Source organism: Cyanistes caeruleus, chromosome 4 (genome assembly GCF_971803275.1).
Source record: "Cyanistes caeruleus chromosome 4, bCyaCae1.hap1.1, whole genome shotgun sequence".
NCBI lineage: Eukaryota > Metazoa > Chordata > Aves > Passeriformes > Paridae > Cyanistes > Cyanistes caeruleus.
In genome coordinates, this window is record NC_141704.1 from 10,195,709 (window position 1) to 10,209,548 (window position 13,840).

The 13,840-nt window shown below is 33.3% G+C and overlaps 1 protein-coding gene across 6 annotated transcripts in view; it reads left to right on the forward strand.

The window, feature by feature from the left end:
- CACNA2D1 (calcium voltage-gated channel auxiliary subunit alpha2delta 1) overlaps nucleotides 1-13,840 on the forward strand; it is a 361,272-nt gene that overhangs the window by 325,969 nt on the left and 21,463 nt on the right. For 3 of the 6 annotated variants that reach the window (XM_086886615.1, XM_086886617.1, XM_086886619.1), the window contains 11 exons: nucleotides 1,225-1,286; nucleotides 2,961-3,037; nucleotides 4,219-4,233; nucleotides 4,924-4,984; nucleotides 6,694-6,791; nucleotides 8,817-8,901; nucleotides 9,113-9,175; nucleotides 10,079-10,182; nucleotides 11,443-11,529; nucleotides 11,888-11,955; nucleotides 13,265-13,303. In XM_086886615.1, coding sequence (XP_086742741.1) covers nucleotides 1,225-1,286; nucleotides 2,961-3,037; nucleotides 4,219-4,233; nucleotides 4,924-4,984; nucleotides 6,694-6,791; nucleotides 8,817-8,901; nucleotides 9,113-9,175; nucleotides 10,079-10,182; nucleotides 11,443-11,529; nucleotides 11,888-11,955; nucleotides 13,265-13,303 — 759 coding nt within the window. The remainder of the gene's footprint in view (nucleotides 1-1,224; nucleotides 1,287-2,960; nucleotides 3,038-4,218; nucleotides 4,234-4,923; nucleotides 4,985-6,693; nucleotides 6,792-8,816; nucleotides 8,902-9,112; nucleotides 9,176-10,078; nucleotides 10,183-11,442; nucleotides 11,530-11,887; nucleotides 11,956-13,264; nucleotides 13,304-13,840) is intronic. The other 3 variants (XM_086886616.1, XM_086886618.1, XM_086886620.1) reach the window with 1 other exon arrangement.

The window sequence follows — 13,840 nt, forward strand, 5'->3', positions numbered from 1 at the left end:
ACTGCCAGCACTAAGTTCAAGTCCCTAATTTTAGCCAGAAGTACACATTAAATATAAATAGTGTTCGATAGGAATCTCTTCAACCATCTTTCTACCTTAAATATATCAGTGTACTAGACACTGTTAAATGCATCTTCTTTCTGGTTTTCTTTTATATTTCTTTATATTTTCTTTCAAAAATTACTATTTATTTATACTGTTATGCCGTACTGAAAAGCAGGAGGCAGGTAATGAGAAGGTTTCAATTTATAAATGTCTTATAAGTCACCTCTTTTCCACAGCCATGGTAATTTTCCCACTGTATTTTTTACCATAGGGAAAGAAAGAACCAAAAGGTATATCTGTGGTGCCTTTCACCAATGTTTGCAGTGTTGCAGTACAACAGCTGTACAGTCTTCGTTGCTGGCATACTTCCAAAAATTTGATTGTAAAGTAATAATATGTTGCAGCTGGCATAATCTTATACTTTTAAAATGGAAAACTGAGTAAAATGATGTCAGCCAGGTGGATTCATGATTAAATCTATGGGGAGCTGTGGGACTGTGCCTATCATGCTATTTTTCATACCACAAGAAAACAAATGGTAAAGATTATCATAATGTATTAAGTTATTTAAAAATAAACTTTTTTTTCAATGTTAATTTTTTCCCAAATTCAAGACCTTCCTAATGAGATTAGAAACACATGTTAAGTTTAGCAGGGGGTGTCTATGCAAACAGAATTACCAGGCTGTGCCTGTAGTTATGATTCAAATTTAAATGCATTAAGCCAGCGGCGCTGTGACCTGAAAGGACATGCTCTGGGTGTTTTTGGTTTTGTCTTGTCTACAAGGTCTTTTTTTACCTGAGGTTTGTTTTGTTGTTTTTTTTTCTTTTCATAGTTTAACTGCAAAATAATCCATAACAGATGAATCATCAAATTCAAATCATGTAGATAAAGGTTTGCATAATGTGAACATTGTAGGTCAGGTTTCTCTGATTTTATTTAAATATAAACTTTGGTAATGTTCAATAAAAATTGTATGATTCTTTTGCAAAACATAAGTTTGGAAAATATTTAAGGAAAGAAGTTGCAGCTCAACCCATTATTTTTGTAAAATACTAAATAGAAATCCAACAGATTTGTACTTTATATTACACAGCATTTCTCAAAGAAAAATCAAAGAAGGAATTGTTGAAGGTCCTTAGTTTAATAATTTAATTTTTCATCAATATCTCTTTGTAGAGGTATATTGATAAAGGAAACAGAACATATACATGGACTGCTGTGAATGGCACTGATTACAGGTAACTCCTTTCTGTTCAATCCCTTTGTTTATTTAAGTCTCCCTTTGGTCAATTTTGGTTAATATTTGTAGCATTACACTTTCTATACTAGCTAAGGTGATGTGTATATTATTTCAAATTCATTTAAGCACACAGCATTGTGATATTCAAACCAATGTTGAAGCATTCCTCAACATTTCCCAAAACAGGTAAAAGTTTTCCAAGTCTCAGGAAATTAAACTCCTCTAGTTCAAAAGTAAATGGTATAAATATTGAGTCAAATTTTGACCACAATGCTATTTCTGTTATGCTGAATCACAGTAGTCCTCAGCCAAGTTGGATCCCAGTTTCTGTTGTCTTCTGCACAGGTGTGCAGTCACTGAGAATACAAACATTCATTTGAGTGTAAAACCAAACAAATCGATTTTAACAACAGAACATAAACCTAGGATCTTCTGTCCCATTTTTCTGTTGAACTGTCTCTGTCTTTATACTGTGTAAGAAAAGGAAGTTTTTATCAGACTGCCATCTGGCAATCACTAGAGAAATACATTTGATTTACATGACTTCTTAATTCTGCCTGAGCTTCCTGGCATGAGATATAGCAATAAATCCTCAGAGTATTCTTGCAGAAAACCTATTAAACATAAAATTATAGATTTTAATTAGGAATTTCTGCTAGCAGTAACTGCTAATGACAGGTAAACTGCCACTGATTTCCCTAGAGGAGAATTGGTAGAAGGCTATCACTAAATATTCAGCAATCTCACTTATATTCTGTATAAATGGCAAATGTGTCATTAAAGGTCAGCTCATTTATGCCTCAATTGTACGACATTTTTAATGTTAATTTCTGAGGCTCTTCATTAGGGGCTGTTTTAGTTCTGCATGGATGAAATCCAAGTGTTAAAATTAAGGATGTTACTTGGGAGTTGATGATACCTATTTAATAATTATTCATACCTCCTGTCCTTCACATATATTTTTAGAACTGAACTCTTCTGTTTATGTGTAGAATTCAGCTGCAAAAAGAATTCCTACATATTTTGAACTAAGTATAATATAAAAGAAAACATTTCAAATGCTCTGCAAATCTTAAAATATTACCTCACAATTATGTTCAATAGTTGCTAGTGGTGACTGCATGGTTAAAGAAAATATTTTTTTTGATCCTGAAGGTAATGTGAATGCAAGTATTGGCAGATGCATTTCCTGGAGAATATTGATTTTTTTTGATTTTTTTTTGATTTTTTTTATTTTTAGTGAGAGTCTCTCGTTATATGATGTGTGCAAAGCAGCATAGCACTAAGTGATAGTTTTTCAGTCAGTGATCACCATGAGATGTTATATTGGGATGTTAAATGTATCAGAGGAATATACAAAAAACATGTATTTTTTTATTTCCAATTATTTGGAAATTCCTTGCTTGTCTGCTAAAAAGTTTACAAATGCTAAAATGCATTTCTGTTTAAAAGTGTAAATAAGAATCAAAATAAACACAGGGACCCTCAGGATTGGCATAAATGTATTTGTGTCTATTACTAAGTGTGAGGCTGGTATTTGACTGTGTACCTGCCTCATCTTGTGACAGTCCAAATTCCAAAATTGTTAATTACTTTCAAAACACAAAGAAGCTGAAACTGGAAAACTGCTGCAAATAACATAATTGCTTTACTTTTCTGATTTCTGTTGCAGTTTGGCACTGGTGTTACCATCATACAGCTTTTATTATATTAAAGCCAAAATAGATGAACCAATAACTCAAGCCAGATGTAAGTACTGTAATGATTCCCTGGTTTTGTCTGGTAAAAAGTCTCAGATTAACTTAAAAAGCAATGTTTGAAATTCATAAATTTTGTGGAATTCACTGATGTTATCATGATGTACACAAAATCTTCAGCAATGATTCTAACCTGTTGTAACATCTGAGGTGCAAGAAATATTCTATAAAAATAGAATATGTGCAGAACATGTCAGTTCCACTGACAATCCCTACCCCTTGCCCTGTGCCCATAGAATCATTGCTTTGTGTATCCTCTATTGCTGTCATTTTAAGGGTCTGGATGCAATTTTTGTTTTCATTCTATTAACAAAATATAGTGAAATAGACTATAAGAGTAAAGTTTGGGGTTTTTTTTGTATTTTAATTACAATATAGTATTTAGCAAATGATCTCTGCTAGAACAGTGTGAAGGCCCTATTTGTTTTGGGTTGCAGATAGGTTTTTATTTTGCATTTTACAAACAATTGTAGTGGATGTTTGCACTGTATTTTTAGATTGAACTGATTCCAAGCCATTTACAAATTCCAAAGTGATAGTTGGAAATTAACCTGCCAGTATTCAAAGGTTCTTTGTTTATTAGTTGTAGCTTAACTGTAGTCTAAGTAAAACCAATCAAAGCCTTTTAACTTTATCCAAGTGTTATGATCAATTAGAACAAGTATGCATTAAATAGAAAGTTTGAAAAACACAGAAAACCTCTGAGAGGCATAGATACTGTTAGTTTGGAGAAAACTTGTTTAGCACTACATCGCTCTCCTCTACCATTGATCCCACACATGAAGAAGAATATAGAAACTTTTAAAAATTAGTGATTTATTTTGTAAATTTTCCCAATACTGACTACTTCAAAATTAAATTTTTAAGCAGAGAGTATGATTCTCTTGATGGATTAGATCATCTGGTTTTGCACTTATATCAATAAAACCTGCAAAACAGACCCTTGAAATAGCCACAGTGTATAGAAGGTACTGAGAAATAACTAAGAACCTATTCAGTCTTCAGAGATGTTTGTCCTTTTTTTTTCAGACTATAGCTGTATGTAAATTGAACTTTTGAATCTATGTGCAATATTTTTATTCAAGGGGCTGTTTGAATAAAATATTGGTTTGTGACCCCTTGTGCTTTACCCTGTTTTTTTCTGTTTCCCTGCTTTCTCTTTCTGATGGATAGTGTCATCCAAAAAGGGCAAGTATATTCTTGTTGCTCAATTTCCTTCTGTTTACTACAGTTGATATTTCTATTTCTGCACTTGTATTTCTATTCCTACTGGATATTCTCCTCTGTATTCCTCATCTCAGGATTTTCTCCATGATCATTGGGTACCATAGCAATAGAAAGGGAAAAACAAAAGTGAAGTATTTTTCTGTTTTCATGAACATGTTGATGTGTTGCTAATCTCTAATCCTTCTTTGTCTGGTCCTATCAGTGCTCACTGATATCAGCTATTAAAGGCATTTTTTCAGTAGGATTTACAGTGATGCTACTACGATTGAGTGTTTCAAACTTTATTGCAGGAAATACTAGGAGTATTTTTCTTCATGTTCTAACAACTTAGCATCACAAATATTTATTTGTATCAGAGTTTTCTTCTAGTGAAAGTATCTAATTTGTTTCCATGTTTCTATGTTGTGTTCCTTAAATAAATTGTTAGATGTTATCTTATTGTTGCCAGTTGTATGCTGCATATAATAATCAGGTAATGTCTTCCTATGTTGCAAAATACTGAGAAGCATAGAATTCATTAGGGGAAAAGTGTCTCAAACATTTCTTTCTAAATTCATGGATGCATGCAAAAGTTAGCCAAAGAGTTTGAGAAGAGAAACAATGGCAAAAATTCCAGTTTATTTACTCGGTGTTTACTTTTCATCTTTTTAGTTTCAGAATCACTGAAGCTTGATCATTTTGATGAAGCTGGCTATACGTTTTTAGCACCAAGGTTGGTTGATTTCCCAGTAATAAATATTATTTCAGCATCTGAACTGATTATTGGCACATGGAAAATACAGATTTAACCAATAAAGCTTAATTTGGTAAAAAATTATCAATCTTTTTTCATGCTGGAATGTAAAAAGCATCTTCAGGCCCTGATTTCTGCATATATAGAGAGCTGTAAAAACTGATATTGATATTTTAATGGAAAACATATTCACATCTGGGAATTTCTTGTGGTTCTGACTTCTAAGATTTTACAACTATTTTTGAAATAGGTTTCATAATACTTACCATAACATTTTCCAACTTCAAGACAAAGTGTTTCAAAGCTCTCTATTACCTAAGTATTAGTTAATTTTCAATTAATTGAACATAAAAATTATTAAGTCATTGAAAATTTATTAATTTCATTAGTTCCTTGAGGTTTTCTTATGTGAAATTCTGCAATTCTTGTTTCCCTTTTAAAATTATGTTTGCAAGGGAAAATATACGATGGTATGATAAAGACTTCCTAAAATTAAGTACCTCTGAAAGATAGTTATGATAAAGAAAGGAAATTATGTACAGTTAAGATCAATTTAGATTTGTTGCATTCTTTCTTTATCTGATAAATTTCTGTATACTTTTAAATTTCAGTTAACAGATTGATTTAAATTAATAGATTGATTTATGTGAAGTTTTCTGTCTTAGAATGTATTCTAGCCTGTTTAATTTAATTTTTCTGAAAGACTGAAGTTACTGAGAATTAATTGTACCAATTAGCAGCTTCCAGCAATTCACTACTGTCCTACATGAAAAAAGTCTGGTTGATATGTAGCTCTGCTTAAACGTGAATATTGGAATAGTAAGGTAAATTCTGCCTGTGGTATTTCTGGATTATGGTAAGATAAATAAAGGGTAATAAGATATCTTAGTCACATGGAATACTTGAACAGACTTCTTTTGTGTGTCAAATTAAATTAATATAAAAGCTCATTTTAAAAAGAGAGCCCCCTGCTTTACTGCTGTACACTCTACATTTTAATTAAAGTTGTTTAATGCCACTCATCATATCATATTTACTTCCAAAATGCCCAGTGACTTTTATTTCACTTGCTTGCATTCAGTGAATTGCCCAATGATATATTGCTTTATTACATAATGTAAGGGATAGGAGTTTGCTGCTTCTCTGTTTTGCATATGTCAAAACAAAGAGTGTCTATATGTTCATGTGGTTTTTACCCTAATAAAATTGCATTTAAAACTTCTCAGAGGATAGGACCTTAACCTATAAATGTGGCTTTAGTTGAGCACAGGGCAGTTGTGTGTCAGAAGCAGTCCAGGTACTTTCCTGCGCAGTTTAACCCAGAAAGAATTTAAATTCACTGGGCGTATTTTTAGTGCAGAGACTATGATCTCCAAATATGTCCTACACTGCTCCTCAGTTTTTTCCTGGGAGTCTATGCCTTATTTCATGCATGCAGTTTTTTTTACAATCTTAAAAAATTCTTATAATCTTAACAAATGCTTAGGCAAGCATTTGAACACCTTATTTCCTGTAGATGTCCAAAATAATTGATATGGTAATCGTTAAATACTGATCACTGCAGCCAATTGACACAGTAGTACCAGCTACTTCATAATAGTTGTGCAAGCCTGCTTTGACTTCTAAATTGTCTGCTTTAGGAGCAAAAGAAAAAAATATGATGAGACTGATGTTGTGTTGTTTTTCAGAGAATATTGTAGCGATGTAAAAAAATCAGAAAACAACACTGAATTTCTACTGAATTTCACTGAATTTATTGACAGAAATACTCCAAGCAGCTCATCATGTAAGTACTCTTCTTACCTCACTGAAACTTTTCTGTAGGAAAACACCTTCTCATGGATGAGAATTCATGCTCAAATTTTGTTGTTTGTTTTTTTTTTTTTTTTTTTTTCTAGTAGAAATGCATCTAGTGTTGGGATTTTCTATCCAAGTAAACAGTTTAAAATTAATTTTCAAGTTTCTGGCTTTATTTAAGAAAGTTTGCAGGGCATTATGCATCCCGTGTCTTCCATAATTCCTCTCAGCATTTTGCTCAAGCATCAAATAATTACTGGTTCATTTTAATACACTCCAAATATTTTTGAGTTTATATTTTCTCACTTGAGCGTAGCAGCCAAAGTCTCAAACAGACTCAAAATCTTGTAATGAAATCTTCAACCTGCTTTCTAGTCATTTTATTCCAAAATAAGTAAAGAAAAAAGTCCAGGACTGAAATAACCAATAACCAGAATAAAAGATAAGGAAGTTATTTTGCTGGTTCACAAATTGGTTAAAGAGATCTTACTTGGGCTTGAATGGCTTAAAACCCCAGATCCATGGAAGTGCTGCAGCGGTGAGCACTGGGCTTTGGGAAGGAATTAATTCAGACTTTGAGATTGGACCATAACCTCTGTTTAGAATAACTGACGAGTTATTACCACCAGTGAGGTGTTAAATCCTTGTTCTCAAGAAAAAAATCAGTGTTTGGATTTGGTTTGGTACATGTGCATCTGTTTATCATTATTAATAATTTATAAATATTTGGAATATTTTTTTTTTTTTGTCTTGTTTTCCTCAAGTCTTTTTGTGGCATGTTGCTGTCAGGAGTAACTGATCAATTCAGAAAGAATCTCTCTGCTAGACCATGTAACTGAAGGAATGTCCACTTAGATATGATAGCTTCTCACAAAAGGATATTTTTATGTGCCTGTGTGGGTGTTTGGTATTCTTTTAATAGAGTGATCTTATTCATTGACACATTGCTGATGGACTGAAATTTTATTTGAATACCTTGAGTCAGTCTTGGAAATGAAAACATTCACCTCCAGTGATTAACAATTAATGATAATAAATCTTAATAAATAAGATTTATAACATTTATTAATATAAATATTATAATCATAATATTTATTAAATTTATCATAAATAATAAATTTAATAAATCTTAATAAAAATAAAAATAATTGTGTTATATTAACTATGAGCAAATACTGAGGACACATTGATACTGCAGTTTAGAGTAGTGCTTAATAACTAATTATTCAAAAATGTTATCTACTTATTGCTGTATTCCATTTGGAATATGCAGCAATTTTTTCCTTCCTTTTTTTTTTTCCTAATAATTAAGTCACTTTAAAAATAGTCTCCTTAATACGTAAATAGTGTCAACTAAAGGGCTGAGTGGCTGCAGAAGTTATGTCAGCTAAAACTGCTTTTCAAAAAGAATAACAAAAAAAATCCCCACTCTGAAATAATCTTCAGTAACTCTTCTAAAATGTTGTTGAAAAAGATGGTTGAGACTGACTTAAACCATCTTTTCAAAGAAATTTAAGCATGGCATCTCCATTCAATTCAAAATCAGTTTATTTACCTATATCTATTTTCGGATGAAAAATGTGTTTTATTTGAGAACCTGGGACTTAATTGATCTAAATATATTTATAATGTAGTTGAATTTCATTATGAATTGTTGTTTCCTTGCATCAACTGAGATAAAAAGTGTTTTAATGAACACATTTTAAAAATAGATTAATTTGCAGACTTAGGGGCTTTGCAAAGCTGGGGCCTATGCCCTTATCACTTTCCTTCCTGTAACACAAAGATAGGTTTTTAGGACACAAAGAAAATGTTTAAATGAACTCAGCAGTGTGAGAACATCTATTTAACTCTAATTACCTGACATCATTTGAAGTTAGGTAGAATATCTAACATTATCAACCACAATTTTTGTAGCTGGAGCATTTCAACAACTCAGAATTTCATTTTAGGCTTTTATTGGAACTCCATCTCATATGGTTTCAGATGACTTACATTTTAACTCTTTTGATAGGTAATACTGATATGGTCATTAGAGTTTTGCTGGATGCAGGATTTACAAATGAACTTGTCCAAAATTACTGGAGTAAACTGTCTCTGTAAGTATTCTTCTTACTGACTGTGATTTTTTTATGCATTTCAGAGTTTGAAAACAAAATATTATACATCTGTGTGTATATACAGATATGCGGCTAATGTTGCAGAGAATAGCTATTTATTCACAGTTATGCACTTTTATGGCAACCCTTGACATAGGAATTTGTAAGAATTTCAGTCAGTTTTCATTTTAAATCTTATTTTTATTTACAGTGATGGAGTTGTTGCACAATTTGTTGTTACAGATGGTGGAATTACTAGAGTGTTCCCCAAAAGGTAAGAATTATTACAAAATGGTATAATATGATCATTTTGAAGCCTGAAAGGATGGGACAGTTTAAGAGTGGCTTTATTGGATGAAAAGCTCAGTCTCCTGGGTCTAATCTGTACTGATAGCTACAAAATTAATGGAATGTCACCTGTGCACTGCTTGAAACTAATCTATCCCATTATTTTCGTAACAGACCCTTGTAATCCAAGTTTCTAATCAGTGTAGAGTAGCAGTAAAAGCTATGTCTTCGTAGTAGCAGTGGGGCCATGCTAATTCCTAATTACTCCCAAGCCCTCAGTTGCTTGGCAGGCTGCAAATACTGGAAAGCAGTGGGTGAGTTGTTTTTTTTAGAATAAGATCAAACCTAAAGGGACCTCAAGAGAGAAAAATGTATCATTATCAGAGGACAAAAAGGAAATGTTAAAATTGGCATATAATAAACTAGACACACCCCCACAAGTACCTGGGAATGGTGAGGGCACCAGTACAGATCCAGTGGTAAATTGCAAATTTATCTATTTTCTTAGGTTATTCTGTGTTTCCGCAAAATGTGAAAATAGCAATGAATTTTACTTCCCAAGTGAGTTTCTTTCCTATTTTGGGATTATTAATGATATTAAATCTCTTAGGATTAAGCTCAAAGCACAGCATGTTCTGTAAAGGCTCATTTAGGTTTTCTTGTAAGTGGTGTTGCAGTTGTATTTGTCACAACAAATCTAAAAGCTTTTTTCCTAATGATTACACCTGTCTTTTAACCAGTGAAAACTGACAGAGCCTGAGGACTGTAAGAGTGAATCTCACATTTTTTCCAACTCTGAAACATTGAAAGAAATCAACCAGCAGCACAATTTTATAAGGCTCTAAACTGTCTTTTATTGATCCCTATTTTTTTTTTTTTTTATATTTAGGGCAGGAGAAGATTGGTTGGAAAATGCTGAAACTTATGAAGTCAGCTTCTATAAGAGGAGTTTAGATAATGACAACTATATTTTCACAGCTCCATACTACAACAGTAAGTTATCACAATTTAGAAATGTCAGAGCTAGGTAGTCCAATATAAGTGGAAGTTTCCCATACCAGATGAGATCACTGACAAAAGATGCAAGCGTGACACTTCATAAGGAAAGAAATCTTGGAATAATACCTGTTATCAAGGAAAATCTAGGAGGCACTAAACGAAGTTATCATAATTTGTCATAATTTCTCAACTACTCTGGTGTGCCCAGAGTTAACCTAAGTGAAAACATAGAGAGTACTGGTGTTCATTAAGTGAATTGAAGCATTGTTTTACAGAGGTACTTTGGCAGAATTATTTTAGCAGAAAGTGAAATAAAATTGCACTCACAGACAATAACACTACCCAAAGTCTTAATCCAGCTGAGCTCTGCATGCTGTCTCAGCACACCCAGCACTGATTTGGGGGACCAGGCAAAAGGGTCCAGAGTCTGTAAGTCCATCCTGTGTAGCACTACTTAGTTCAAACTTTGCTTTTGAATTCTATTTACAATTGCACTCATTCACCAAAGCCAGTTGGTCTGAGATATCATGACATTTAAAACCTATATAAGCCAAATAGCAAGGTCTTGTTATTGATGTAACATTAACCTTCTCTCTCAAGTTTGTCTGCCACAAATTACATACTCCTCTCTTAAACATACAGGATCCTTCATTGCTGTTATTTCATAATTATTTATTGCATTTTTTCTCAGCAAAGTATAAAGATAATAATTAGCAAAATTCCCTGAAGCCTTTGTTGCTCCTCAGACAGCTCTGGGGAAAGCTCTGGAGAATGTACTTTTAACTTGTCTTTTCATACTGAGCAGTGTTGACAGCAGTTTGAAGTCTGTCAGATCAGAAATTGTGCTTTATTGAGTGGTGTCAGTATACCCTCCATTGAAAAATACACAGACAACATCAAGATAAAATCTTTGCCTCTGATCCTGGTTTTAACAGAGCTGCTCACGTGTGTGTATGAGGTATTCATGGCTCTGTTTGCAGAGAAAAGAAAAAGCTGCAGTAACTTTATGAAGCAGTCAAATGGGGAACAAAAAGAAGAAAAATAAACACAAATATTTCTTTTTGAAAATGCCAGTGTTAGTGATCTATCACAGATGATAAGTGTGTACTACAGCTGGGTCTGTGCTTTTGGATGAGGATTTTTTAAATCATTCTGGTATTTGAATAATGATAGATTTAAATTTCAGAGGAAGAGGCTTTTATGCAACCCTAACTTCATTTTTGTCTGCTCTTTTTTTCTCTTCTGTACTGTCAGAAAGTGGTGCCAATAGCTATGAATCAGGTATTATGGTAAGCAAGGCTGTGGAAATAGAAGTGGATGGCAAGCTTCTGAAGCCAGCAGGTAAGACAGAGTGGTGCTGAAACTCAAAATACTTTAGTTATTTGGTTGTTGCTCAACAGAGAATTGGAAATTTAATTGAGATTTCAAAGGAACTTCACTTTATAATAACATTATTTTCTCTGAGACAGTTTTAATCTTTCTAGTGGAAATCTGTTTGCATTTGAGTAAGAGTGTTGAATTTATTAGTCTCATGAATGATGTTGGTGATTGGACAACTGAACAAAAATCTTATTTTATCATTCTCCAGTTCAATGACTTAGATGTCATTGTAATTTTTCCCCCTTTTTTAGGATAATAGAGTTACCTTTTTTTTTCCCCTTCATTTTACTAAAAAAGACTTCCATGTATTTCTTGTCAGTTGTTGGAATAAAAATTGATGCAACCAGCTGGATGGACAATTTCACAAAAACCACAATCAAGACCCTGGTAAGCAATTGACCAAGTCTTTTTTGAACTTTATTTGCATTTCTCAAAGCTTCAGATGGAAATAGGTTTACTGTCTCTTTGTGCCAGAATCACACTGATGCATAGTTGCCAAGTAGTTGTGGTATTTAAATCATCCAAATGCACAAATAAATCTATGTTGAAATAGGCCGTATTTTGTACATGTCTTGCTTTCATAATTATAAAACATGGATGCAGACAAAGAAAAATGACATATTCTAGCTAGTAGTAAGACTGTGCTGTAGCAGTGAACAAAATCTGCAAAAGAATTGGTGAATTGGTGAATTCAATATCCAGGATGGACAAGCAGTGAACAGGAAGGATTTATATTGCAACCAACATCACAGCATTTTAGCCGAACTTGATGAAATAGGTGCTTAACAATTTCATTCCATATATCTAATGTGTAATACATCTGAGGTGTAAATGGGAAGGGGGAAAGATTAAATGAAAATATGGAATTGATAGTGAATTTTGGAGGGAAGGGCACAAAATGAAGAAACTTAGGGAATGTAAACTTCTTACTGGGTGAGGCAGTGTTGCTTGGTAGGTTGGTTGTATGCTTAGGGAATCAGTAAAAGAGTCTGGCTGGTTTAGGTGCTGGAGCTGCAGTTCAATGGGGAGGCAAATCCATTGCCTGAGTGTTAGAGCAGTTAAGGACAAAAATACAGAAGTGAAAAATAGAAAGTAAGATGAGTATTTCAGAAAGAATGATGATGACTCCAGCATCACCTGGTAGTTGTTCTGCTGAGGATGTAATGCAAGGACACAGATGTGTGTGTGTGTGTGTGTGTGTACACATACTGCAAGAACATGAGGAAAACATGTTCAAATCAAAGCCATAAAAGCCAGCTGGGATGATGGGTTTCCTTTAGCACATAGGATTCCCATGCTTTGAAGATTTTCTTGGTTGGAAAGATATTTTTGAAGGCTTTCCTTCCAAATTCCAAACACATGGAAAAGCTCCTATTCTTTCTGCTTTACTTTATGCTCACAACACTGACATCTGTCAAGTCATGCAAACTATTTACCTATATTGAGCATACTTGTAAAGGGAGTTGTGCCAGTCTTTGGGAAAAGCAGTCAAGATTGTGCTTCTGATAATTACTGAATACATGTTGTTCAGAGAGATATGTCTGATAAATGACAGACACTCAAAATGAATTTAAATTTATGTACATATATTGAAAATAGAATCATTTGTTCTTGTCTTGAATTATTAATATTAAACTGCAAAATACAGTTTATTTTGTAACATTTTTGTGAAGATTATCATACTTCTGTTTTTTAGTGCAACAGTGAAATCTGTGGCTGTGAAAGAAATAGCATGGTAAGAAAATGTTCGGTTTGTGAATATCTGACAGAGTATTGAAATTCCTCATTCTCTCTAGATCTAGCTAAGACAGATTCTATCACTATAATTTGAGTGCTAATTTTATAGAAAACAGGGCTTAGTTTTTTATGTCTTGAGAAAGATGAAGGTTAGGAGGGGAAGTGGGGAAAAAGGGCATAAAAGGAGGTGAAGTGGTTATGGTGATGAAGTTATGATAACAAGTGTAAAGAAAAAATATACAGGAAAAGCAATAGAGAATGATGTGGGAAAAAAATGTGATAAAAATAAAGCAGTGATTTGCAAAACAAGAGACAAATCCTGAGAAAAAAAATAATAATTTTTAAAAATCTAAAGAAAAGGAGTACCTGAGAGAAGGGTGAGGGCAAATTTAGAAGCACCAGAGACCATAATGTGCCTTTCCACAGTCATTGGTTCCCAGCACATTCAGTATTAGGGGATCCCATAGCTTTGCTGGCACTCAGGAGAGCACAGATCCAGGGACTGTCAACATATCAGGTTCTGCCATATGCTTGC